A 26,393-nucleotide genomic window follows, 5' to 3' on the forward strand; every position below is an offset into this window, starting at 1 on the left:
ATACATACATTTATAAATAAATCTACTCAGGTATATAGAAAGATAACTATACAGAGAGAGATGAATCAAGGATGAATCAAAACAAAGAATTTAGAAATGGACAGGCTGTGGTTAAGTAAATATGTAAATACATACTAGTAGTACCCACATGCATATCATGTATATGTATACAGTTTTAAGAGTGCTTTACATAGATGTTTAACTTAGGATTTTTGACTTTATAATGGTGTGGAGGTGATGCATTCTGTAGAAATTATACTTTGAATTTCAATATTTTTCAGGGCTAGCAATATACATAATGAAACTCGGTGGTGCTGAGCCAAATATCTCATGTAATTTATTGAATACGGTATTGAAAGGGTTCTGAGCACATTTAAGGTAGGCTAGCCTAAGCTACGATGTTTGGTAGTTTAGGTGTATGCATTTTCAACTGAAGATATTTTCAGTTTACCATCCTAAGTCAAGGAGCATTTGTATATTAAGGATATTGTCCTTTTGTTTTTGATATACATTGCAAATATTTTAAATTCATTATTTGTCTTTGGTATTTGCTTCTGATGTGTTTAACCATGATACATTTTTTTTCTTTTGTTGCATAATGCCTTAGAGCTGCCTTAAAAAACTGATTGGAAGCTTTATGTGTAAAGATAAGGCTTATTAATAGGCAAGGATTTTGATGTATCATTCTGTGAGACGTTTTGATTTAAGAGAAGAATCTACCAATTTCTTAGTAGAGATGGAGGCTATGGAGTGGGACCTTTTTCAGTTCGGAGATCTTTATTCTTCTGTTTTCTTCCCTGCCCGTTGCCGTGCCTGGTATTCTCAATTCCGAATATTCTTTGTTGTTGTTGTTGTTGTTTTCCCCGCAGTAAATCTCCATTCTCATGCTCTAGTGGGGGTATGGTATTTGCTTGGCTGTATGTAATGGATTGGGGACCTCAGGATCTGTTTTTTATTCAGTCTTTCAGTCAGTCTAGATTTTAGCCTCATGTATCACCACTGTGTTGGGAAGTCATGGAGCTCCAGATGCCTGAGTCCTTTGGGAATTATTTAGTGAGAATTGGCTTACTTGTGCAGACACTCAGGATCTGTGTTTGCTCCGTGCTATTGATGCTTTCATCTATTTTTTTTTTCTCATTTGCTGCCGACTTCTCTCAAGTTCTTTAACTCATTTTTATTAAATATTATTTATTTTCATTTTAGTAGGTTTTGGAGGGGAGGAGAGAGAAACATGTGTTTAATTCACTGTATTTAACTAGAAATCCAGGTGGTTCTTTGTACGTACTGTTTTTCCCCTTAGGCTCTACTTTGTAGGCAGTTGGATGGCTCTCAAGTGAGGCTTTTTAGGTTCACAATATTGCACTTTTGTTTAAGTTTGTTTGCCAGTACCCAGATGATTCTGATGTTTCAAATCAGTTGCCTCTTGCCCTCGTTTATGCTAAGTTTAACTTCAGGGAAGCAAATTTTTTAAGTTTCAAGGCAAGAATTCTTTAGTTGATGCTTAAAATCTGGTTGCAGTTTTAGGATCTCTGCTTTCTCCCCATGGTTGATCAGTTTCACTGTATTCGATGTAGCCTGTGTTTGGCCATTATAGTTTTTTTGTAGTTTCATTTTTAGGGGTGTCTAATCTTTTGGCTTCCTTGGGCCACATTTTTTATAGTTTCATTTTTAGGGATGTCTAATCTTTTGGCTTCTGTGGGCCACACATAAAATACACTAACAATAGCTGATCAGCTAAAAAAAAAAAACTGCAAAAAATCTCATAATGTTTTAAGGAAGTTTATGAATTTGTGTTGGGCCACATTAGGCCATGCGTTGGACAAACTTGTTTTAATTGAATCCTCCTTCCTGTTTTTTTTCTTTCTCTTTTTGGTGGTTTTCAAGAAGTTGAAGTAAACATACCTTTATTCCTTTCTTTTAAAATGCATGTACTACAGTTTGAAAAACATTGTACAAAATCATATATTTCATTTAGGAAATTGAATACCTGGAGGATTAGCTGTGCCAAAATCTTTTTCCCAATCCTTATAAAGTTCGGGATGAGGTATAATTCTAGCCTCACTCATTTGGTTGCAGTGAGTTTCACGTCACAGTGAAGGGAGGACAGTTCCTGTGAGAACACATGTGTTGGAACTAGAGAGCTGCCAAAACGTCTCTTTCACCACCCATCTTATTAGTTGTCTCTCGCAGTGCTTCTGTTCCTGTCTACACTCTAGCTCCATGTGGCCTTCTTTCTTGTGCTTGCCTATAGTTTCTGTTCTCTCGTAAGTTCAGCTTACACCTGAGCCGTCATGGACACCACTGTCTCTCTTTTACTTACTTTTGACCTTTCTGCTTAAGCTCTTTACTGCTGGCCAATATAGTCTTGCACTGTTTCTTAATCATATTTCCAAAAAAAAAAAAATTGATTGGCCTATGCCATCTTTTTGTTCCACTTCTGATTTGTGCCTAGCCAAACTATAAGTTGGCTATCTGGGTTCAGGTTTCCAAACAGCTTAGTGGTGTCAGGGGAGGGAGCAGTAGGACAGCAGGGGAACATGGTATATCTGAGGACTGTCTTAGCAGCAAGAAGGCAGGGATGGGACACTTCACCTTGGTAAGTGAGGGGGCAGAACAGAGCTGAATACATCAAATAGTCCCTATTTTATTTTGCTAGTTTATTTTTAATGGAGTACTTCAGGCAAATACTTAGTAGTGCAGATTGAATAATGTAGGAAACTAGCTAATTTTTAAGTGTCAAAAATTGACTGCAAAAACCTGTACCCCGATCTGATGCTAGTTTCTGTTTTCATTATGACTTCAGTGCCATGGTGTGGCAGAAAGACCATTAAAGTAGAAGTCAGGAGTCTTAGATTCTAGACCTGTTTTTGCTGTTCTGAAAGGCTTCACATTCTGCATCAGATAAAATTTTAAGGTTATTGAGGTAGAATAGTGTCTAAGGTACTGTTTAGCTATAAAACTTGTGACTCACAGTGTACTATACCAAGTTGGTAAAGGTAATTTCCACAAGAGTAGTCAGATTACAAAGCTTGTAATAACATGAAATCATGAGTACAGGCTAATGTAAAAAATTAAAAACGAGAATACCTGGACCAGTACATCAGAGAGAGATACAGGAGTTTGTAGTGGACTGCATCCCTCTCATTTGAACTTGTTTTGTTTGATGAGGAGATCATCTTCATAAACTGATACAAAAGTCAGATATTATAATCACAAAATTTTCCTGACTTGAGTTGCACATAAACAGTGTAATGCAGTAAGTGTAATATTGAAGTTTCAAACGCTTTTTGATTTTCCATGCTTTTTAAAAGCCATAGCTGGATATTCAGAATAGTTAAGTAACTTGAGTTTCTTTTGTTTTTTAGGATTTAAGTGCCCTGTATGCTCAAAATTTATACCCTCAGATGAAATGGATTTGCATCTTGTAATGTGTTTAACAAAGCCACGAATAACCTATAATGGTAAGTCCAATGCTTTAAAATAATATTTTAAGTTAGAATTAACTTACATTTTATGAATTTCATGTTTCAAGTTTAATTTAAAAGGAGGGAAGGACATTGTTTTCTCTCTATTTTTACTAGTGCATTAATGCAGTGGTTCTCAAATTCTGTGATCTCAAGACTTCTTTACACTTCAAAAAATTACTGAGGACTTCAAAGAGTTTTTCTTGGGTTATATCTATCCATATTTGTCATATAAATTAAAACAATTTATAATTTTTAATTTATTTTGTTAAACATAAATATAATTATGTTGACAACTTTTAAATGAAAAGTAAATTTTCTAAGACAAAATATTTAGTGACAAGAGTGGCATTTTCAGGATTTTTACAAACTCTTTAATATCAGGCTTCATGACAAGGAATTCTCACATCTGCTTCTTCATTCAGTTTATTGTGATATGGCACGTCTTGTGTCCTCTGGAAAACTCTGCTGCTATACTGGAGAGAATGGGAATGAAAAAGGCAGATATGGCCAGGCACAGTGGCTCACACCTGTAATCCCAGCACTTTGGGAGGCCGAGGTAGGCAGATCACCTGAGATCCCGAGTTTGAGACCAGCCTGGCCAACATGGTGAAACCCCATCTCTACTAAAAAAAAAAAAAAAAATTAGCTGGGTGTGGTGGTGCACACCTGAAATCCTAGCTACTCGGGAGGCTGAGGTAGGAGAATCGCTTGAACCCAGGAAGCGAAAGTTGTAGTGAGCCGAGATTGTGCTACTGCACTCCAGCCTTGGAGACAGAGTGAGACTCTGTCTCAAAAACAAACAAACAAAACAAAACAAAACAAAACAAAACAAAAACAGATACTGTCTTAGTGTTACCATGAAAATAGTTTTTACTTTGTTAATCTAAAAGGATTTCAAAGGCTCTTCCACTTCTCCTACTGTACAAGATTCTTTGGACCACAGCTTGAGAACTGCTGCATTGAAATAAAATCTTTTGGGTTAAGCCTAAGTAAAATGTAATGTTCATAATGGCCATTTTCAAAAGTAAGTAAGCATGGTTGAAATTGCAACTTTTTTCTTTTTGTTTAAGAGTATAGAGTAAATGAAGGGAACATATATGAGGAGTAGGGAGAATAAAAGTTTATTCAATAGTAAATAGATGCCTAATGGGAGAAAAAGTCATTAAGAGAAACCCAAAACTCTACCTATGCAGTGCATATGTGTCTCTGTCTTTCCTCCCATACACAAATTTAGTCTGTGAGCTCTGGAGCGAACTGGTATTTTTGTTAGGTCTGGTGTTTTAGACTGTACCATTCTTTCCTGACCAAAATCTCTAGATATTCCAAAACCTAGGAAAGATTTTAAATGTAGCCTTGGCATACTTTGGAATAGACTTGGGGGGGGGAAATCAAGTAGTTCTGTCCTAACCAATGAATAGAATAAAATGAAGGAAAAATGAAAGTTGTTTTCAAAATTTTATAAAGAAACAGACTTCAAAAGCTTAAGAGAAATTTCATTTTTTTAAAATATGAATTTTGGCCTGAAATAAAATGTGTAGAAAGGGTACCAGTAAACACTATAGCCAATTGAAAGATTGGCTAAATTCAACATATATTTTGAGCATCAATTATGTGCAAGGTACTGTGTTAGGAATTAGAGATATAGCAGTGAATGAACAGAAATGGAGTTTACAGCCTACTAATAGTAATAGTCACTGATTTCTTTTTTTTTTTTTTTTTTTGAGACCGAGTCTCGCTCTGTCGCCCAGGCTGGAGTGCAGTGGCGCGATCTCCGCTCACTGCAGGCTCCGCCCCCCGGGGTTTTACGCCATTCTCCTGCCTCAGCCTCCCGAGTAGCTGGGACTACAGGCGCCCGCCACCTCGCCCGGCTAATTTTTTGTATTTTTTTTAGTAGAGACGGGGTTTCACCGTGTTAGCCAAGTTGGTCTCGATCTCCTGACCTCGTGATCCGCCCGCCTCGGCCTCCCAAAGTGCTGGGATTACAGGCGTGAGCCACCGCGCCCGGCCGTCACTGATGTCTTTGAGCTAAGAATTATTGGTTAAATAAAAAGTTTCTATGAGAAACTTAGTAGATATAGCAGCACTTATCTGAGCTTTCTCCTCAGGTAACAAAAATGTTGGGAGGGATAGAATTTAACATTGAAATGAGCATATTACTTTTGGTAGTGTTTTGCAAGTTGATCTAAGAATCAGTGTCTCAATTCTTCCCTTTCCTTCACTTTTTCTAGTATGGTGGTGCTTCAGCCACCCTATTACAGGGTTGACAATAGAGCACTTTTTGCCATTCATTTGCTGATGAAATGTGAAAGTGGTTTTAAGCAGTTACTTGGCATAATAAATGTATTTGTTGATTATATCCTAACCTTTTTGCATTATGAAATTGAATTGGCTACTTTGCATTATCTACTTCAAGTTTAGTTATTTAAGAAATAGAAAGTGTTCTCATTCAAAATTTGAGACTAAAGGTATATGGGTTTGTTTTTCATACCTGCTCCACTATCTTATATTCTGTAATTGTTTATGTTTAATATGAGTGCCTTTAAATATCCATAAATCTTAAAGCTTCTGGCTTTCAATTTGAAAATCACAAATATATTTGACCATATAATAATATATTTACACACAGTCTTAGTATTCTGTATGTTTACTTTTTGTGTAATATATCTATAATACAGTCTTCTTGTGTATTGTGATATTTAACAATTTTTTTAACTTTTAAGTTGAGGGGTACATGTGCAGGTTTGTTATATAGGTAAACTTGTGTCATGGGGGTTTGTTCTACAGATATTTTGTCACTCAGGTATTAAGCCTAGTACTCATTAGTTATTTTTTCTGATCCTCTCCTTCCTCCTACTCTCCACCCTCTGGTAGGCTCCAATGTGTATTGTTCCCCTCTTTGTGTCCATGTGCTCTCATCATTTAGCTCCCACTTACAAGTGAGAACATGCGGAATTTGCTTTTCTGTTCCTGTGTGAATTTGCTGAGGATAATGGCCTCCAGCTCCATCCATGTTTCCACAGAGGACATGATCTTCTTCTTTTTTATGGCTGTGTAGTATTCACACGGTATATATGGACCCACATTTTCTTTATCCAGTCTATCATTTGATGGGCATTTAGGTTGATTCCATGTCTTTGCTCTTGTGAACAGTGCTGCAGTGAACATATACATGCATGTGTCTTATAACACAAGGATTTATATTCCTTTGGGTGTATACCCAGTAGTGGGATTGATGGGTCAAATGGTATTTCTGTTTTAGGTCTTTGAGGAATTGCCATACTGTCTTCCACAATGGTTGAACTAATTTACACTCCCACCAACAGTGTGCTAAGTGTTCCTTTTTCTCTGCAGCCTCTCCAACATGTATTTTTTTTTTTGACTTTTTAATAATACGCATTCTGACGCTTGAAATGGTATCTCCTTGTGGTTTTGATTTGCATTTCTCTAATGATCAGTGATGTTGAGCTTTTTTTCATATGATTCTTGGCCACATTTATGTCTTCTTTTGAAAAGTGTTCATCTCCTTTGCACATTTTTTCATGGGGTTGTTTGCTTTTTTCTTGTAAATTTGTTTAAGTTCCTTATATATGCTGGATATTAAACCTTTGTCAGATGCTTCGTTTACAAAAATTTTCTCCCATTCTGTAGGTTGTCTGTTCACTTTGTTGATAGTTTCCTTTGCTGTGCAGAAGCTCTTTAGTTTAATTAGATCCCATTTGTCAATTTTTGGTTTTTTTGCAATTGCTTTTGGTGCCTTTGTCATGAAATCTTTGCCTGTTCTTATGTCTATAATGGTATTGCATAAGTTGTCTTCCAGGGTTTTTATAGTTTTGGATTTTACATTTAAGTCTTTAATTCATCTGGACTTAATTTTTGTATATGGTTTAAGGAAGTTGGCGCGGGGTGGGGGTCCAGTTTCAATCTTCTGCATATGGCTAGCTAGTTATCCCAGCACCATTTATTGAATAGGGAATCCTTTCCCCATTGCTTGTTTTTGGTCAGGTTTGGATATTTGACAGTTCTTAATTTCCTGATTTAACTATGCCTAAGTCATTAAACTTTTCTGCTAGATCACTTGTTTGGTGTCTTAAGAACTAATATATAACCTTCTGCTTGGGGATACTATAACAACCAAATATTTCGAATTTTAAATATTTAACAGTATTTCAATCTAGAAATTAATAAATTTCATGCAAGAAGTAAATAAACTTGTAGGCATTCTTAAAGTTGCTGACTGAAAGCTTTAAAAAATAAAAATATATATATTTTTGTTTTTAGAGTCAGGATCTTGCTGTGTTGCCCGGGCTGGAGCTCAGTGGCTATCTATAGGCACAGTCATGGCACACGACAGCCTCAAACTCCTGGGCACAAGTGATCCTCCTAAGTAGCTAGGACTACAGGTGCATGCCACCATGCCTGGCTTCTTTTATTTTTTATTTTGTAGAGATAAAAAATTCAAAGTATGTATTAATTGTATAAACATTCACAGCAAGAAGCAAATACAGCTTCTTAATAAAAACCGTGTATAGTTTTTGAGGTTTTAAAACTAGCTCTTGGACAGTGGCCAGTTATGAGTAAGTGAAGGAGAAAGGAGCTTTGCCTGGACTGATTTGGAGGGTTACAGAGAGGTGGCAGATTAATAATGTACTTTCCTATCATAGGCAAGGGGAATTCTAATGCCACCTTGTTTTAAAGTCACACCCCCCCCCAAAATGTCTGTCACAGGTGATGAGTCCAAATGGAAATTGGCTCCTTTAATACCTAATAAGCAAACCATCTAGGATTATTATAAAGTAGAACAAGGTAAAGCCAGAGAATCTCTAAAACTGAATCTTTTTAGTCAACTGGATTCCTCACAATTTTATATTTGAATTCCTACATGTTGATTCCATAGAGAGATAGATCAGATACATTGGGCCTCTAAATTGTGTTAGTGCTCAAACAAGAACATTTTTTTCAGCATACTGTTCATTTAACTTACACTTTTGCAGCCTTTTCCAAAGTAGCTAGATCTGAAATTTTGAAATTTATTTGTTAAGTGAATGTTAACTGTCTATAAACATTCATAGTTATAACACAAGAATAGTGGGGCTTGTTTTCTTCAGACTGGATATATTTATATAGATAAGCTCCTGAATTGGATGAGTTCCAGAAATTCAAATACAAGTTGATGATTTAGAGTTTCAGACTCTTTGTCACAGAGATGATATTTGAAATATTGGTTTTTCAGACTAGCTCACCAAAACCTTCTTATTTTTTTAAATGCACAATATATCTGAACACCCATGTCCTGGTACCTGAAGAAGAAATTGGCTGACTAGGTAGAAGCTCTCAGGGATTGGGCAGCTGGCTGGGCAGAGATCCCAATGGGATGCCCAAGGCTGTCAGGGCAGGGAAGGATTTTGAATGATGTGGGTGGTATTATCTATTGCAGATGGTATTTTGGCAGCTTGAAAAAATTAAGAATGCCACAGTGAGTATTCAACAACATAGATTACCTTCATGTGAAGGACTGCCTGTTTCATATACTTTTCCCTCTTTCATGTGCTTCATTGTTGAGTTTATGGACCTAATAATTCCTTGTATAGTCTATGAATCTAATACAAATTTTATGAGTATAGAGGCTCTCTTCATTTCCTTGCTCCTTATCTTCTAGGATATTTCAGACAAGCCAACAAATTAAATATTATTAGCAAATTCTTAGTTTTTTAAAAAAATTTTATTATGTGTACATAATACTACATTTATAGGGGTCCATGTGATATTCAGATACAAATGTACAATGTGTAATGATCAAATCAGGATAATTGGGACATCCATCACTTCAAGCATTTATAATTTCTTTGTATTAGGTACATACCAGTTCTGCTTTTCTAGTTATTTTGAAATACACAATAAATTATTGTTAACTATAGTTGTCCTGTTGTGCTTCCAAACACTAGGTCTTATTCCTTTTATCCGAAGGTATTTTTGTACCCATTAATCAAACCCTCTTTATATCCCCCTTCCCCAGTACCCTTCCCAGCCTCTGGTAACCATCATTCTTCTCTCTGTCTCCATGAGATCAGTTTTGTTTTGTTTTGTTTTTTAAGCTCCCACATAATGAGTGAAAATATGCTATAGTTGTCTTTCTGTGCCTGGCTTATTTCACTTAACATAATGTCCTCCAGTTCCATCCATGTTGTTGAAAATGACAGATTTCATTCATTTGCATGGCTGAATAATATTCCATTGTTTATAGATACCACGTTTTCTGTATCCATTCATCTGTTGATGGATACTTAGGTTGAATCCATATCTTGGTTATCGTGAATAGTGCTGCAGTAAACATGGGAGTGCAGATATTTCTTCGATATACTGATTTCATTTCTTTTGGATATATATCCAGTAACAGGATTGCTGGATCATATGGTAGTTCTCTTTTTCGTTTTTTGAGGAACCTCTGTACTGTTCTCCATAATGGCTGTACTAATTTACATTCCCACCAACAGTGTACAAGGGTTCCCCTTTCTCCACAGCCTTGCCAGCATCTGTTATTGCCTGTCTTTTTGATAAAAGCTGTTTTAACAATAAGATCATATCTTATTGTAGCTTTGATGTAGCAAATTCTTAGTCTTGATTGTATTGGTCTTTAAACTATACCTGATTATGGTATACTTTATATCATATAAAGTTCAGTTTTTACTTTAGACTTCTGTGATTCAAGGCAGTAAGATTTATTTATATTTAAGGAATCTTTGTTTTACTTGTGGTTGGTACTATGTTTGTGCATGTGTACTTAGAAGAGGTACAACTTGAAATAAAGTTGTCTTCTGGGAGTTAAATTATAAACTTGTGAATCAAAACAGAGCTATTCAGAATCATCAGAAAGAAGAACAACTCTATGGACAGAGCAAGATGTGACTATTACCCTGTTAAAGTAAACATGTTTGAAGAAAGATTGAGCCAGTTGGAAGGCAATTTGTTCTGTAATAAAAATGATGAAAAAAGCTGCCAATTTCTACACTGTCTGTGGGAGAATCTATTTTGTCAGGCTCACACAAATATTGCAGGTGATTGTATCAGGCTGTCAGCACCTTGATTCCAGTTTGCATATACAGCCTGCTAATCATCTGGGTTCCTGTCTAACATGTTTGCAGGAAAGAGCATATTTTTTCCCACTGTAGATATAATCTGGTCTTCCAGGGAGTTGAGGTACTATTATAAGTTATAAGCCTATCTTCTGCCTTATATACTACATTTTCTTGGTTTTGAGATTCTCCCCTCAAAACACATTTTAATCTTTCTGAATTCAGGATGCTTTCTGAAATTGGCATTTTTTTTTTAACTGAAGTTAAAAAAAAAAAAAAAGAAAACTTGCCAGCTACTAAGCAGAATTTTAAATAAGAAAGTCTAAGTTATCGCTGCTTGAGCATGTGTGAACTTTACCTTCTGTGGCAGGTTTCTGTTCTCTGATTTGACGTCTCTGTTCATTTATGTACATTGGTGGTTTCTGTGGTTGAGTTTTAACTTAAATGTGGATCCCTAATTGTAGTCTTAAGTAACTTGATACAGCTTACATTGTAAGGCAGAATTGAAGAGCTATTTTTTATGCTGCAAACTGACTGTTCTCCATGGATTGATGTTAAAGGCAATGGGAAATGTCAAATCTCTTTTACTGCCTTACAAAAATCTCAAAGTTGGTGATATCCCAGAAGAGCCTGGCAGAAACAAATCCAAAACTGTTCGTAAACCCATACGGGATTCCTGTACTAACATACAGTCTCTATTAACGGTGAACTTGTGATGAAAAATGACAAATAAGGAGTGAGAGTAAGCAGATATGAGAATTATTACCCCTAAGAACTTTTAAAATTAACAGCTTTATTTTCAAATAGTTAAAATTATAAACAGATGAATAGGAAATATGGGACAAAATAAGACACTGTAAATAAAGAACAGAAAGTTTTGAAAAATATTCAGATTTAACTAGACATTAATCACTGAAATTAGAGTCTGACTGAATAGATAGGTTAAGTGGCAGATTAGATAGAGCTGCAAGGAGAATTAGTCAAGTATAAGGTAGTTCTGAGGAAATTACACAGAGTGTAACAGAGAGAGAAGCATGGAAAATATGAGAGAGTACCTGGCATGGAGCCTGGAATGAGAGCATACACCATACGTATAAAAATCGCAGAAAAAGAGATGGAATTGTGGAGAGGCAGTATTTGAAGGGAAATGCTGGAGAACCTTATAGAATTGCTGAAAGCTAGAAATTCTCAGATTGAAAGAGCGCAGTGATCTTAACTGCCATAAATAAAAATAAATCCATATCTAGAGACACTATAAACCACAAATACCAAACAAAAAGAGAAAAATGTTATTGTAACCCAAAAAATAATATTTTACCGTGTTCCATTTGTGTTAACATTTCTAAAATGCTTCTTGTTTTATGGAGTAATTTGAAATTTAGCAGATGTTTACTTTATAAAGATAATGGATCAGAAATGGTCATATAAGAAATTTGACAGTAGTTAGTCTCATCCAGTTACCAAAATTGTAAGCCCATTTTATAAGGCACTAAATTCAGTTTTACTTCCCTTCTGTAAATACACATAGCTGCCCAAAAGTAGCACCAATTTGTGTTTAAATTGTTACAAAGTATAGCAGTACTTTGTACAAACTTTAAATTCAGCTTGTTGAGTCCAGATTCTAATTCTGTCACTTAATAGGAGTGTAATCTTAGTCTTGGTTTTCTCTCTTGTAAAAAAATGAGACTAGAAATAGTACCTGTCCTCACAGAGTTACTGTGAAAATCAAATGAGAAATCACGCATAGTTCTTCACAGAAGAACTTCACAGGTAATGAGTGCTGAAGTTAACAAGACCTGTTGCTATTACTAAGAAATATTACTCTTGACTTTGAGAGGTAAACATGCTGTAGATGCCCTGTTACCTTTTAAAAATAAATTTCGGGTGAGGAGGTGGGGTACATGTGCAGGTTTATTACATTGATCTATTGTGTAATGCTGGGATTTGGGCTTCTAGTAAACCCATTCTCCAAGTAGCAAACATAGTACCTAATAGGTAGTTTTTCAACCCTTGTCCCCCTCCCTCTCTTCCCAGTTTTGGAGTTCCCTGTGTCTGTTGTTTCTATCTTTATGTCTGTGTGTACCCATTGTTTAGCTCACATTTATAAGTGAGAACATGGCTGTATTTGATTTTCTGTTTCTGCGTTAATTTACTTAGTATAATGGCCTCTAGCTGCATCCATATTGCTGCAAATGATATTGTTTCATTCTTTTTTTATGGCTGTGTAGTATTCCATGGTGTATATGTACCACTTTTTCTTTATCCAGTCCACCATTGATGGGCACCTAGGTTGATTCCATGACTTTGCTGTTGTGAATAGTGCTGCAGTAAACATACAAGTGCAAGTGTCTTTTTGGTTGAATGATTTCTTTTCCTTTGGGTAGATACCCAATAGTAGGATTGATTGCTGGGTTGAATGGTAGTACTGGTTTTAGTTTTTTGAGAGATCTTCATACTGCTTTCCACAGGGGCTGAACTAATTTACATTCCCACCAACAGTGTGTAAGTGTTGGCTTTGCTCCATATCCTCACCAACCTCTGTTATATTTTGACTTTTTTTTTTTTTGAGATGGAGTCTCACTCTGTTGCCCAGGCTGGAGTGCAGTGGCTTGATCTTGGCTCATTGCAACCTCTGCCTCCCAGGTTCAAGCAATTCTCCTGCCTCAGCCTCCTGAGTAGATGGGATTACAGGCGCCTGCCACCACACTCGGCTAATTTTTGTAGTTTTAGTAGAGATGGAGTTTTGCCATGTTGGCCAGGCTGGTCTTGAACTCCTGACCTCAGGTGATCCGCCCACCATGGCCTCCCAAAAGGCTGGGATTACAGGCATGAGCCACTGCGCCTGGCCATATTTTGACTTTTTTTTTTTTTTTTTTTTCTCCCTGAGACAGAGTTTCATTCTTGTTGCCCAGGCTGGAGTGCAGTGGCGCCATCTCACTTCACTGCAACCTCCGCATCCCAGGTTCAAGCAATTATCCTGCCCCAGCCTTCCAAGTAGCTGGGATTACAGGTGCCCACCACTACGCCTGGCTAATTTTTGTATTTTTAGTAGAGGCAGGGTTTCACCGTGTTGGCCAGGCTGGTCTTGAACTCCTGACCTTGTGATCCTTCCGCCTCAGGCTCCCAAAGTGTTGGGATTACAGGCATTAGCCATCGCACCCAGCCCATATTTTGACTTTTTAATAGTAGTCATTCTGACTTGCGTGAGGTGGTATCTCATTGTGGTTTTGATTTGGATTTATCTGATGATTAGTGGTGATAAACATTTTTTCATATGTTTGTTGGCTGCTTGTATGTCATCTTTTGAGAAGTATCTGTTCATGCCTTTGCCCACTTCTTAAGGGGGTTTTGCTTGTTGATTCAAGTTCCTTATAGATTCAGGATATTAGTCCTTTGTCGATGCACAGCTTGCAAATATTTTCTCCCATTCTGTAGGTGGTCTTTTTACTCTGTTGGAATTCCTTTTGCTGTGAAGAAGCTCTTCAGTTTAATTAAGTCCCAAATGTCAATTTTATTTTTGTTGCGTTTGCCTTTGACGTCTTACTATAAGTTTTTTTTGTCTAGGCCAGTGTCCAGAAGAGTTTTTCCTAGTTTTTTTCCTAGGATTTTTATACTTTGAAGTCTGACATTGAAGTCTTTAGTTCATCTTGCATGAATTTTGATATATAATAAAAGGTAGGGGTTCAGTTTCATTCTTCTGCATATGGCTAGGCAGTTTTTCCAGCACCCTTTATTGAACAGGGTGTCCTTTCCCTGTTGTTTATTTTTGTTGACTTTGTGGAAGATCAGTTGGTTATAGGTATGTGGCTTTATTTCAGAGGTCTCTATTCTTTTCCATTGGTCTTTGTGTCTATTTTTGTACCAGCACCATGATGTTTTGGTTACTATAGCCTTGTAGTATAGTTTGAAGTCAGGTAATGTGATGCCTCTGGCATTGTTCTCTTTGCTTAGGTTTGCTTTGGCTATTTCTTTTGGTTCCATATGAATTTGAGAATGGATTTTTTGGATTCTGTGAAAAATGACATTAGTACTTTGATAGAATTGCATTGAATGTATAGATTGCTTTGGGAGAGGACTCTATTATCTAACATGCTAACAAATCTAAAATTTTTCTTTCGATATTTTATTTAAAAATCTGATAGTTATTTAATTCCAAGTTAAAAGTCTATAAGTCTTGCATGACAGTATGAATCCTATAATATGTAAGGGTGTAGGGAGTGGGAGGTTAATTAGAAAACTACTGCTATCATATGTGACAACTTAAAGCTACAGTTTAATGGAAAGATATATAATATTTCTACTTTTTATAAGCAATGTGGTGGCCTACACAGCTGACATATAAAGTTTAGATTTGATGACAGACAGATTGCTTACTAGGATTGTAGCAGAAATTAATCTTTGTAGAAGCATAGAACCTTTTATAGTCTGTATAGAAATAGAAATGCTATAAAAGTACATGGATAAATGTATTTATGTTGAGGTACTTTTTTTTTCTTTATGGGTTATTTTAAAAGAAATGCATAGAAGATAAATTAAAATAAAAATAATTAGTTTGATGAGAAGGAAGGAAGTCCTGATGAATCTAGAAAGCCTGAAGTAGGATTGAGGTTCTATTTCTGATTTCATTAATAACGTTTGAGGACTATGACATCTGTTTTCTTTGTTTACTGATTCTTAATTTACCTCATCATTTCATAAATCTTTATATTAGCCCTGCCTTTTGGGAGGGTTCTCGTTTTCCTTCTGTCACTTTCATAAGGTTGACTTTTGTATCATTCTAACATTCCAAGAACGCTTTCTTGAGTTTAAAAGGAAAGAAGAGAGAAAACAGTACAAGAGACCAAGTGAAACAGCATAGCTGTCCTCAAACTTTAAAAGCTTTTATTCTCCTGGTCATAGTTTTTATTTTCGTTAAGATGTGGTATTGGTGAAATCTGAGTTTAAAGGAATAAAATACTTTCTCAAATTTATCTCATTTTTGTGTTTCCTTTATTAAGGAGCATAGCTATGACTCAGCCCACATCTGTCCGCAGTTTTACCCTTTTACAAAATTATTATATACATATATATATACGTATTTATATGTATACATACAGTAAAAATAAATTAGTTCTTCATTCTTGAAAGGATGAAGAAGATTTGAGAGAAAGGGAGGCCACGTTTAGAGATAACTAGGCAGGGTGTGGTTGGGGGCAAGAGAGAATGAATGCTAAAGGAAAATTGAAGGCAGAAAGATAAATTATAGCTGTGTGATGAAATTCTTTTATAAACTATTTGGAACTTGGAATATTTATCTTATATTAGTATGCAAAAGTATTTGTAAGGAAAAGAATTTGTTTAAAGACTAGTTCAGAGATTGGTTCATTACTTTCCATGTTCAGGGTGTAGGTGATGTGTTGGAAGGGGGGAAAGAGGCAAATGTCAGAGGCATCATAAAGAGTGAGCTGTGTTTAGTGAGTGCTGGAAACGACTTGAAGGTTAGCAGTGGAGTGACTCAATTCAGGGGTAAAGAGATTTTGAGAGTACCTAGCTGCTGTAAACCATATGCCAGAGGTGTTGATCTTGGCAAATGTGAAAATTATAAAATATGATTATGATTTTTCTAAAGAAAGGAGTAAAGATATTACAAAGGATGCTTGAATATTTTGTTGAGTTCAGGAAACATTTTAGAGAAGATTGGTAAAGAAATGGCTTGTGAATATTTTTCCAATGACTACATATTACTTGTATAAAACTTTTAAAAGTGCTCCCCCTCCCACCTTAAGTAAACATTGCCCTGATTATCCATAGCACTGCCTTGGATTTGCCTCAGAAGTGGCCATAAGTATCTTCTCAGCCACTGAGTAGTTTGGTATCTTCTCAGCCACTGAGTAGTTTGGTTTCAGGGAGGGCAATATTAACACAGTGGCTCTGTCTTGGGGGGAACTATATTTAATTCTTAATATTTTAAGTGTTTTAAGGTAACATGAAAATAATAAAGGAAAATAATGAAAGTATTAATAATGAAAGTATTTTAGGCATAGAGATGTTTTTCTTATAGCTTTAGTTATCTGAGATTTTAATTTTTTTGTTAATTTCTAGGTAGTTTCTCATTTAATTTTTAACTTTTTCTTTGATTCAGAGATTATGTAGAAAAGATACATTATAATTGCAGAGAAAATTTAGGGGAGCAGGAAAATGTGTAGTGGGAAGTCATTTTGATCTCGATATTAGAGAAAGCTGTCCATACTTCTCTATATTTTTAAAATGTTTTGATGTTTTCTATGTGGCCAAGTACATCATTGAGTTCTGGAAATTGTGAATATAAGAGAAGCATATATATTTTCTTCTGTAGAGTGTAAAATCTGCATTTTTCTGACACATGCATGGACATGTATGTGTGTATATATATATGTATTAGAAAACATGCGTGTATGTGGGTGTAATTCCCATAAATTGAATTTGGTTGTATTATTGAAATATTTTGTATCCTTTATTCTGTTTGATCTACATAGTCTGACAAATTTAAAAAGTTTATTAAAGCATCCCTACTGTGGCTGTGGTTTTATCAATTTTTTCTCATTTTTAAAGTCTCTTACTTGTTGTGGTAATATTTGCCTTGCAGCAATGTTTTCTGGTTTTATGTATTTCATAACTATGTTGTTTGCACAGATATTTATGACTTATGTTCTTTTCGGATTGAATCTTTTTATGTTATAAAGTATTCATCTCTATCCCATGTAAGGCTTTTAGCCTTATATTCACTTTATCTAATTTTTTTTTCTTATGCTTGTTAGTAACTGTGAAGGGTCTGAGATTATAGCCTACTTGCCAGCCAGCAAGTTAGCCTGGCTACATTTTTTTGGATTCCTACAGAATATATGAGACTCCTTAATCAAAATCACGGAACTTTATTACTCATAGCAATAGCCAGAATATTAGCGTTTTTTTGTATCAGTTCCTTAAGCCCCAAGAGGGCCAGGTGACATCTCCATACTCAGTGAGTTGCATTGTGGAAGAGGGAACCCCTGAGATTTGGGAAGCTAGATCTTTTATCTTGGGAAGTAGGCATGTCTGTTCTTTTCTCTGGAGTTGACATTGTCTCTATTTTCCAGGGCTATTCGCTCGTACAAACATGTTTGAAAATATAGTCTAAAACCTGCAGAAACATGAGACACCCATGGAGAATTGTCTTCCCCAATTTTTTTATTTGCATTTGCTTACTATCTTTGCTTCTTTATTATAAATAAATTAATAAAATAATTAATTTTCTCTATTTTAAATTAATTTAAATTTTATTTTTGAACAGGTAATATGTTTGCCTGGTTCCTATGCAAAGAGATACAAAGTATGCCCAGTGAAAACTCTCCCTCTCACCTGAATCACCTTAACAGAGAGGTAGCCAGTACTACCAGTTTCTTGTGATCTTCCAGAGATATTTAATGTATATGCAAAGATACATATATTCTTCCCACAGTACACTTTACACTGTGATACCCTGCTGTACACAATTCTGAACATTTGTAATATGTGCTAGCGGTTATTGCAGACGACCTTCATCATTGTTTACAATTGCCTTATATTTCATAGGTGGATAAACTGCAATATATTAACCAGTCTTGTGTCCATAGATGGATATTTAAACTGTTCCTGGTATTTTGTGTGTGTATGAGTATGTCTGTGGGTTGTAATCCTTGAAGCCTTCCTTATTAATCAGGGATTATGTACATTTCTATTTTTGGTAATTATTTGCCAGATTCCTGTCCAAAGATGCTGTGCCCATTTTTTTTTTTAATTTACTTTAAGTTCTGGGATACATGTGCAGAACACACAGGTTTGTTACATAGGTATACATGTGCCATGATGGTTTGCTGCACCCATCAACCCTTCATCTATAGTAGGTGTATCTCCTAATGCTGTCCCTCCCCTAGCCCCCCCACCCCCCGACAGGCCCCGGTGTGTGATATTCCCCTCCCTGTGTCCATGTGTTCTCATTGTTCAGCTCCCACTTATGAGTGAGAACATGTGGTGTTTGGTTTTCTGTTCCTGTGTTAGTTTGCTGAGAATGATGGTTTCCAGCTTCATCCATGTCCCTGCAAAGGACATGAAGTCATCCTTTTTTATGGCTCCATAGTATTCCATGGGTGTATATGTGCCACATTTTCTTTATCCAGTCTTTCATTGATGGCATTTGGGTTGGTTCCAAGTCTTTGCTATTGTGAACAGTGCTGCAATAAACATACCTGTGAATGTGTCTTTATAGTAGAATGATTTATACTTCTTTGGGTATATACCAAGTAATGGGATTGCTGTGTCAAATGGTATTTCTGGTTCTAGATCCTTGAGGAATCGCCACACTGTCTTCCACAGTGGTTGAACTAATTTACACTCCCACCAACAGTGTAAAAGTGTTCCCGTTTCTCCACATCCTCTCCAGTATTGTTTCTTGACATTTTAATGATCGCCATTCTAACTGACGTGAGATGGTATTTCACTGTGGTTTTGATTTGCATTTCTCTTATGACCAGTGATGATGAGCTTTCTTTCATATGTTTCTTGGCCACATAAATGTCTTTTTTTGAGAAGTGTCTGTTCATATCCTTTGCCCTCTTTTTGATGGGGTTGCTTGTTTTTTTCTTGTAAATTTAAGTTGTTTATAGATCTGGATATTGGCCCTTTGTCAGATGGATAGACTGCAAAAATTTTCTCCCATTCTGTAGGTTGCCTGTTCACTCTGATGATAGTTTCTTTTGCTGTGCAGAAGCTCTTTAGTTTAATTAGGTCCCATTTGTCAATTTTGGCTTTTGTTGCCATTGCTTTTGGTGTTTTAGTCATGAAGTCTTTGCCCATGCCGATGTTCTGAATGGTATTGCCTAGATTTTCTTCTAGGGTTTTTATGGTTTTAGGTCTTACGTTTAAGTCTTTAATTCATCTTGAGTTAATTTTTATATAAGGTGTAAGGAAGGGGTCCAGTTTCACTTTTCTGCATGTGGCTAGCCAGTTTTCCCAGCATCATTAAATGGGGAATCCTTTCCCCATTTCTTGTTTTTGTCAGGTTTGTCAAAGATCAGATGGTTGTAGATGTGTGGTGTTATTTCTGAGGCCTTTGTTCTGTTCCATTGCTCTATATATCTGTTTTGGTACCAGTACTATGCTGCTTTGGTTACTGTAGCCTCATAGTACAGTTTGAAGTCAGGTAGTGTGATGCCTCCAGCTTTGTTGTTTTTGCTTACGATTGTCTTGGCTCTATGGGTTCTTTTTTGGTTCCCTGTGAAATTTAAAATAGTTTTGTCTAATTCTGTGAAGAAAGTCATTGGTAGCTTAATGGGGATAGCATTGACTCTATAAATTACTTTGGGTAGTATGACCATTTTCACAATATTGATTCTTCCTACCATTGAGCATGGAATGTTTTTCCATTTGTTTGTGTCCTCTCTTATGTCCTTGAGCAGTGTTTGTAGTTCTTGAAGAGGTCCTTCACATCTCTTGTAAGTTGTATTCCTAGGTATTTTATTCTCTTTGTAGCAATTCTGAATGGGAGTTAACTCATGATTTGGCTGTTATTGGTGTATAGGAAAGCTTGTGATTTTTGCACATTGATTTTGTATCCTGAGACTTTGCTGAAGTTGCTTATCAGCTTAAGGAGATTTTGGGCTGAGACGATGGGGTTTCTAAATATACAATCATGTCATCTGCAAGCAGAGACAATTTGACTTCCTCTCTCCCTGTTTGAATACCCTTTATTTCTTTCTCTTGCCTGATTGCCTTGGCCAGAACTTCCAATACTATGTTGAATAGGAGTGGTGAGAGAGAGCATCCTTGTCTTGTGCCGGTTTTCAAAGGGAATGCTTCCAGCTTTTGCCAATTCATTATGATATTGGCTGTGGGTTTGTCATAAATAGTTATTATTTTGAGATACATTTCATCAATACCTAGTTTATTGAGAGTTTTTAGCATGAAGGGGTGTTGAATTTTATCAAAGGCCTTTCTGCATCTGTTGAGATAATCATGTGGTTTTTGTCATTGGTTCTGTTGATGTGTACATTTATTGATTTGTGTATGTTGAACCAGCCTTGCATCCCAGGGATGAAGCCAACTTGATGGTAGTGGATAAGCTTTTTGATGTGCTGCTGGATTCAGTTTTCCAGTATTTTATTGAGGATTTTCGCATCGATGTTCATCAGGGATATTGGCCTGAAATTTTCTTTTTTTTGTTGTGTCTCTGCCAGATTTTGGTATCAGGATGATGCTGGCCTCATAAATTGAGTTAGGGAGGAGTCTCTCTTTTTCTATTGTTTGGAATAGTTTCAGAAGGAATGGTACCGGCTCCTCTTTGTACCTCTGGTAGAGTTTGGCTGTAAATCCGTCTGGTCCTGGGCTTTTTTTGGTTGATAGGCTATTAATTACTGCCTCAATTTCAGAACTTATTATGGTCTATTCAGGGATTCTGCTTCTTCCTGGTTTAGTTTTGGGAAGGTATCTGTGTCCAGGAATTTATCCATTTCTTCTAGATTTTCTAGTTTATTTGCATAGAAGTTTTTATAGTATTCTCTGATGGTAGTCTGTATTTCTGCAGGATCAGTGGTGATATCCTCTTTGTCATTTTTTATTGTGTCAATTTGATTATTCTCTCTTTTCTTCTTTGTCTGGCTAGGGGTCTACCTATTTTGTTAATCTTTTCAAAATAACAGCTCTTGGATTCATTGATTTTTTTTGGAAGCGTTTTTTGTGTCTCTTATCTCCTTCAGTTCTGCTCTGAGTTTATTTATTGTCTTCTGCTAGCTTTTGAATTTGTTTGCTCTTGTTTCTCTAGTTCTTTTAATTTTGATGTTAGGGTGTCGATTTTAGATCTTTCCCGCTTTCTCCTGTGGGCATTTTAGTGCTATAAATTTCCCTCTAAACACTGCTTTGGCTGGGTCCCAGAGATTCCGGTACGTTGTGTCTTTGTTCTCATTTGTTTCAAAGAACTTATTTATTTCTGCCTTAATTTTGTTATTTACCCAGTAGTCATTGAGGAGCAGGTTGTTCAGTTTCCATGTAGTTGTGCTTAATCCTGAGTTCTAATTTGATTGCACTGTGGTCTGAGAAACTGTTTGTTATGATTTCCATTCTTTTGCATTTGCTGAGGAGTGTTTTACTTCCAATTACGTGGTCAATTTTAGAATAGATGCGATGTGGTGCTAAGAAGAATGTATATTCTGTTGATTTGGGGTGGAGAATTCTGTGGATGTCTCTTACGTCAGCTTGGTCCAGAGCTGAGTTCAAGTCCTGAATATCCTTGTTAATTTTCTGTCTCGTTGATCTGTGTAATACTGACAGTGGGGTGTTAAAATCTCCCACTATTATTGTGTGGGAGTCTAAGTCTCTGTAGGTCTCTAAGAACTTACTTTATGAATCTGGGTGCTCCTGTATTGGGTGCATATATATTTAGGATAGTTAGCTCTTCTTGTTGCATCGATCCGCTTACCATTATGTAATGCGCTTCTTTGTCTTTTTTGATCTTTGTTGGTTTAAAGTCTGTTTTATCAGAGACAAGGATTTCAACCCCTGCTTTTTTTTTTTGCTTTCCATTTGCTTGGTAAATATTCCTCCATTTCTTTATTTTGAGCCTATATGTGTCTTTGCATGTGAGATAGATCTCCTGAATACAGTACACTGATGGGTCTTGACTCTTTATCCAATTTGCCAGTCTGTGTCTTTTAATTGGGGCATTTAGCCCATTTACATTTAAAATTAATATTGTTATGCGTGAGTTTGATCCTATCATTATGATGCTAGCTGGTTATTTTCCTTGTTAGTTGATGCAATTTCTTCATAGTGTTGATGGTGATTACAGTTTGTTATGTTTTTGTAGTGGCTGGTACTGGTTTTTCCTTTCCATATTTAGTGCTTCCTTCAGGAGCTCTTGTAAGACAGGCGTGGTGATGACAGAATCTCTCAGCATTTGCTTGTCTGTAAAGGATATTATTTCTCCTTCATTTGTGAAGCGTAGCTTGACTGGATATGAAATTCTGGGTTGAAATTCTTTAAGAATGTTGAATATTGGCCCCCACTGTCTTCTGGCTTGTAGGGTTTCTGCAGAGAGATCCATTGTTAGTCTATAATTTTTCTGTTTTCTAATTCATTAATTTAGACTTTTGTTTATATTATTTATTGTGCTTTCCTTAGGTATGCGTTTTCTGAGTTTATTGTGTTGGGGGTATTAATTTTTCTTTCTTGTTTTTCAGCGTAAGTATACAAGCCTATGAATTTTTCTCTGAAGATGTTTTAGCTCTGTTTCAAAGGTTCCGATAAGTAGTGTTTTTTTTTAGATGAGGTACTTTGTATTTTGGGGGTGTCTTTTTTAACTCAAAAGTTATTTGAGAGTATCTTTAAATATCCAAGTGTAGAGGACTTTTTTCCCCCTGGTTTTGCTATTTGTTTCCTAGTTTTGCTGCATTGTGATCAGAGGATGTTGTCTGTACTAGTTTTATATTTTCAAAATTTATTACTGTTTTCTTTGTGGTTTAATGTAAGGTCACTTGGCGAATGTTTCCTATTCATGTGTAATTTAAAAGCTCCTTTGGGAGGACAAAGCAGGAGGATCACTTGAGACCAGGAGTTCAAGACCCGACCAGCCTGGGCAACATAGTGAGACCGTATCTCTATTTAAAAAATAGGAAAGTCAACCAAGCGTGGTGGTGCATGCCAATAGTCCCAGCTACTGGGGAGGCTGAGGTGGGAGGATCACTTGAGCCCAGGAATTGGAGGCTGCAGTGAGCTATAATCGCACCACTACACCTCAGCCTGGATGACAGAGCAAGACTCTGTCTCTGAAAAAACAAAAAGACATAGATAAAATTTAATGCTACTGCACTTCATCCTAGATGACAGAGACCCTGTTTCAAAAAAAGGTCTTTAATATTCATCTTTTTTTAAATTCACTTGATCGTCGTGGACTAAGGTGAATTAAGGTGTGCTACTACTCATGTTTCTGTTTTTCTCTATATTGCATATTTTTTTTCCTTTACAAATGTTGCTGCTGTTATATGGGTATAAACATAACTATTATAACTTGGGTGCATTTTTTAATATTATAAAAGCTCCTCTGTCTCCTTTAATGTTTATGCCTTATGTTCAACCTTGTCAACAGTAAGATTGTAATTCATTCTTTCTTTTAGTTTGTATTTGCCTGATAAGTTTTTTTTTTCATTTTCATTTCCTGAATATTTTTTGTTTCTTATATGCTTTTTGTATACACAGTACAGGGTTAGATTTTATTTGCAATCCAATCTAATCTTTGTTTTTTGTTTGTTTGTTTTTGTTGGTTTAGCCCATTTATATTTCTTAATATGGTCAGTGCTAATTCTGTCATTATACTTTCTGGTTTCATGACTTTTTAAAAATGTTTCACTGGGTGGCCAGCTTTTTTTTTTTTTTTTTTTTTTTTTTTTTAATAGACCGAGTCTTGCTCTGTCACTCAGGCTGGAGTGCAGTGGCGCGATCTCGGCTCACTGCAACCTCTGCCTCCCAGGTTCAAGCGATTCTCCTGCCTCAGCCTCCCGAATAGCTGGGATTACAGGCGCCTGCCATCATACACCCAGCTAATTTTTGTATTTTTAGTAGAGACGGGGTTTCACCATGTTGGCCAGGCTGGTCTCGAACTCCTGACCTCAGGTGATCTGCCTGCCTTGGCCTCCCAGAGTGCTGGGATTACAGGCGTGAGCCACTGCGCCCGGCCCCAGCTCTTGTTTCTTTTTTTTTTTAATTAGAAATAACTGTGTTGTTTCTTTTGATTAGAAATAACTGTGTTGTTTCTTTTGATTAGAAATAACTGTGGTGTTTCTAATTGTATTTCTTATAACTGTATTTCTGTGTTTAGTGATTACTTTTATAATTTTATAGAATACCTCTTATTTTTAGATACTGTTTTTTCTATGAGCAATAATGAAATTAGTGTATTTCCAATTTTTCTCCTTCCTTCCCGTGTTCTAATTTTAGTTGTTACATTACCTAATGTTTGCTTTTATACTATTAAGTTTTTTTTGTACTTCTCTTTGCTTTGTTAGCTTTAAATAATACTTTTTGACACCTAGTTATTTATATCATCTTCCCCCCACCATCCTCACCTCTTTTAATTTTTGCTAGGTAGATACTTTATACATTATCTAATCAATGTTCCCACTTTTGTTTTAATCTTACCATTACGTAGATTCAGCTGCCACTGCTAATCCTTTTGCTTTAGTGTTTTTCAGACGTCTCTTGGCTAGCTGAAGTTCATCCTCATAGAAATCCTTTCACATGGGCTCATGGGAAATAATTACCTAGATTTCTTGCATGTTTAACACAGACTGCTTATCTATGTGTCTTTTTGTTTTTTGAATAACAGTTTAACTGGGTATGAAATCTTTGGGTTATACCTTCTCTACTTGAGGACATATTAAGCATTCTTCTGGTCTTACAAGTATAATAATGTGTTTCTGTGGAGAAGTCTGAAACCACCTGATTTGTCCTCCTTTTAAAATTGACTTAGTCTTTTTCCAGAATGCCCAAAGAACTCTTTTTTATGACCGGTATCAACTAGGGTTGAAATTGTGTTGATTTTTTCTGGGTCAGTTTTTAGGACTCGGTGTGCCCTTTCAATATGCAGATCTAGATCTACTTTTATTTCTGTAATGTTTTCTTGAATATTATTTTTGACTACAGATAGGCATTACTGCATTTCCTTTTCTCATTCTCTGTAGAGAACATTTTTTCCCTCTAATTCTTAACTCTTCATTTTCTATTTATTTTTCTCATTTCTACCCCTTGATGTTCCTGTGATTTCTTCTAGTGCTTCTTCTAGTTTTACCTTCATTTTTGTAATAGCTTTTTTTTCCCCTTCCCTTCAGGTTTCATCCTCATTTGTGATCTCATCCTTGTATGTGCTTTTGGACAGTTGCTTCCTTATTTTCTTTAGTATTCATGGTAAATATGTTGATTTATTGAGGCTAGATAGTGGATATATAGTGTTCTGTTACACCATTCAGAACCTACACATTTGTATTTTAACTAGTAAATTTGGTGGTGGTCCTTCTCTTTTTTTAAAAAAATTATTTATTATTTACTTTGTTCTTCCTAGCCTTTTCTGGATCAAGTTGCTTTCCTTTCCTCCAGATTAATTTAGAACTTCTATTATGCACCTTTTTGTTCTTTTAGTGGTTACCTTACTTTAGTGTATATCGTTAAACATGGTTATTTTATTCTGTCAGAATGAGGGATTGTCTCTGAGTTCTTCCCCTGATATACTTGTTCACTTCTCCCACCCTCCACTGCCTCTCTCTTCAAGTCCTAGTTATTAGGAGATAATTTAGACTTCACATTAAGTTTTTACTGGCAGAATATTGCTTTTGTTTCAAAAACCCATAGTTACGTTACAGTTCCAGATACAGCATTATCTGTTTAGATTTAATTTCGCTTATACATGTTTTCTTGCTCTCTGCTGTTGTTTACACTCTTTATTTTTCTGTTACTGAGATCTTCATTCTTACTATAATTTTTGTTTGTTAGGAGCTCTTGCATGAGTAATTTTCGTTGGACAGTCTTAATGGGTAGTATAGTTTCTGAGCTATTAGACGCCCAAAATATTTTTTCATTTGCCTTTACATATGAATGCTATCTTGGGTGTATATAGGATTTTTAATTTCAGTGTTTTTTTTTTTCTGTTAAGTCTAATTTTGTGTGTGTGTGTGTGTGTGTGTGTGTGTGTGCGTGCGTGTGGTGGCATTTTGCTCTTGTTGCCCAGGCTGGAATGCAGTGGCACGATCTTGGCTCACTGCAACGTCTGCCTCCTAGGTTCAAGCAATTCTCCTGCCTCAGCCTCCTGAGTAGCTAGGATTACAAGTGCCTGCCACCACGC

At 36.1% G+C, this 26,393-nt stretch overlaps 1 protein-coding gene across 3 annotated transcripts in view; it reads left to right on the forward strand.

The window, feature by feature from the left end:
• ZNRF2 (zinc and ring finger 2) overlaps nucleotides 1-26,393 on the forward strand; it is an 82,233-nt gene that overhangs the window by 36,110 nt on the left and 19,730 nt on the right. For all 3 annotated transcript variants that reach the window (XR_004672403.3, XR_004672402.2, XM_055115819.2), the window contains exon 2: nucleotides 3,366-3,461. Coding sequence is in view for 1 of the 3 variants with exons in the window: in XM_055115819.2 (XP_054971794.1) it covers nucleotides 3,366-3,461 (96 nt within the window). In the remaining 2 variants the exon portion in view is untranslated. The remainder of the gene's footprint in view (nucleotides 1-3,365; nucleotides 3,462-26,393) is intronic.

Source organism: Pan paniscus, chromosome 6 (genome assembly GCF_029289425.2).
Source record: "Pan paniscus chromosome 6, NHGRI_mPanPan1-v2.0_pri, whole genome shotgun sequence".
Lineage (NCBI taxonomy): Eukaryota > Metazoa > Chordata > Mammalia > Primates > Hominidae > Pan > Pan paniscus.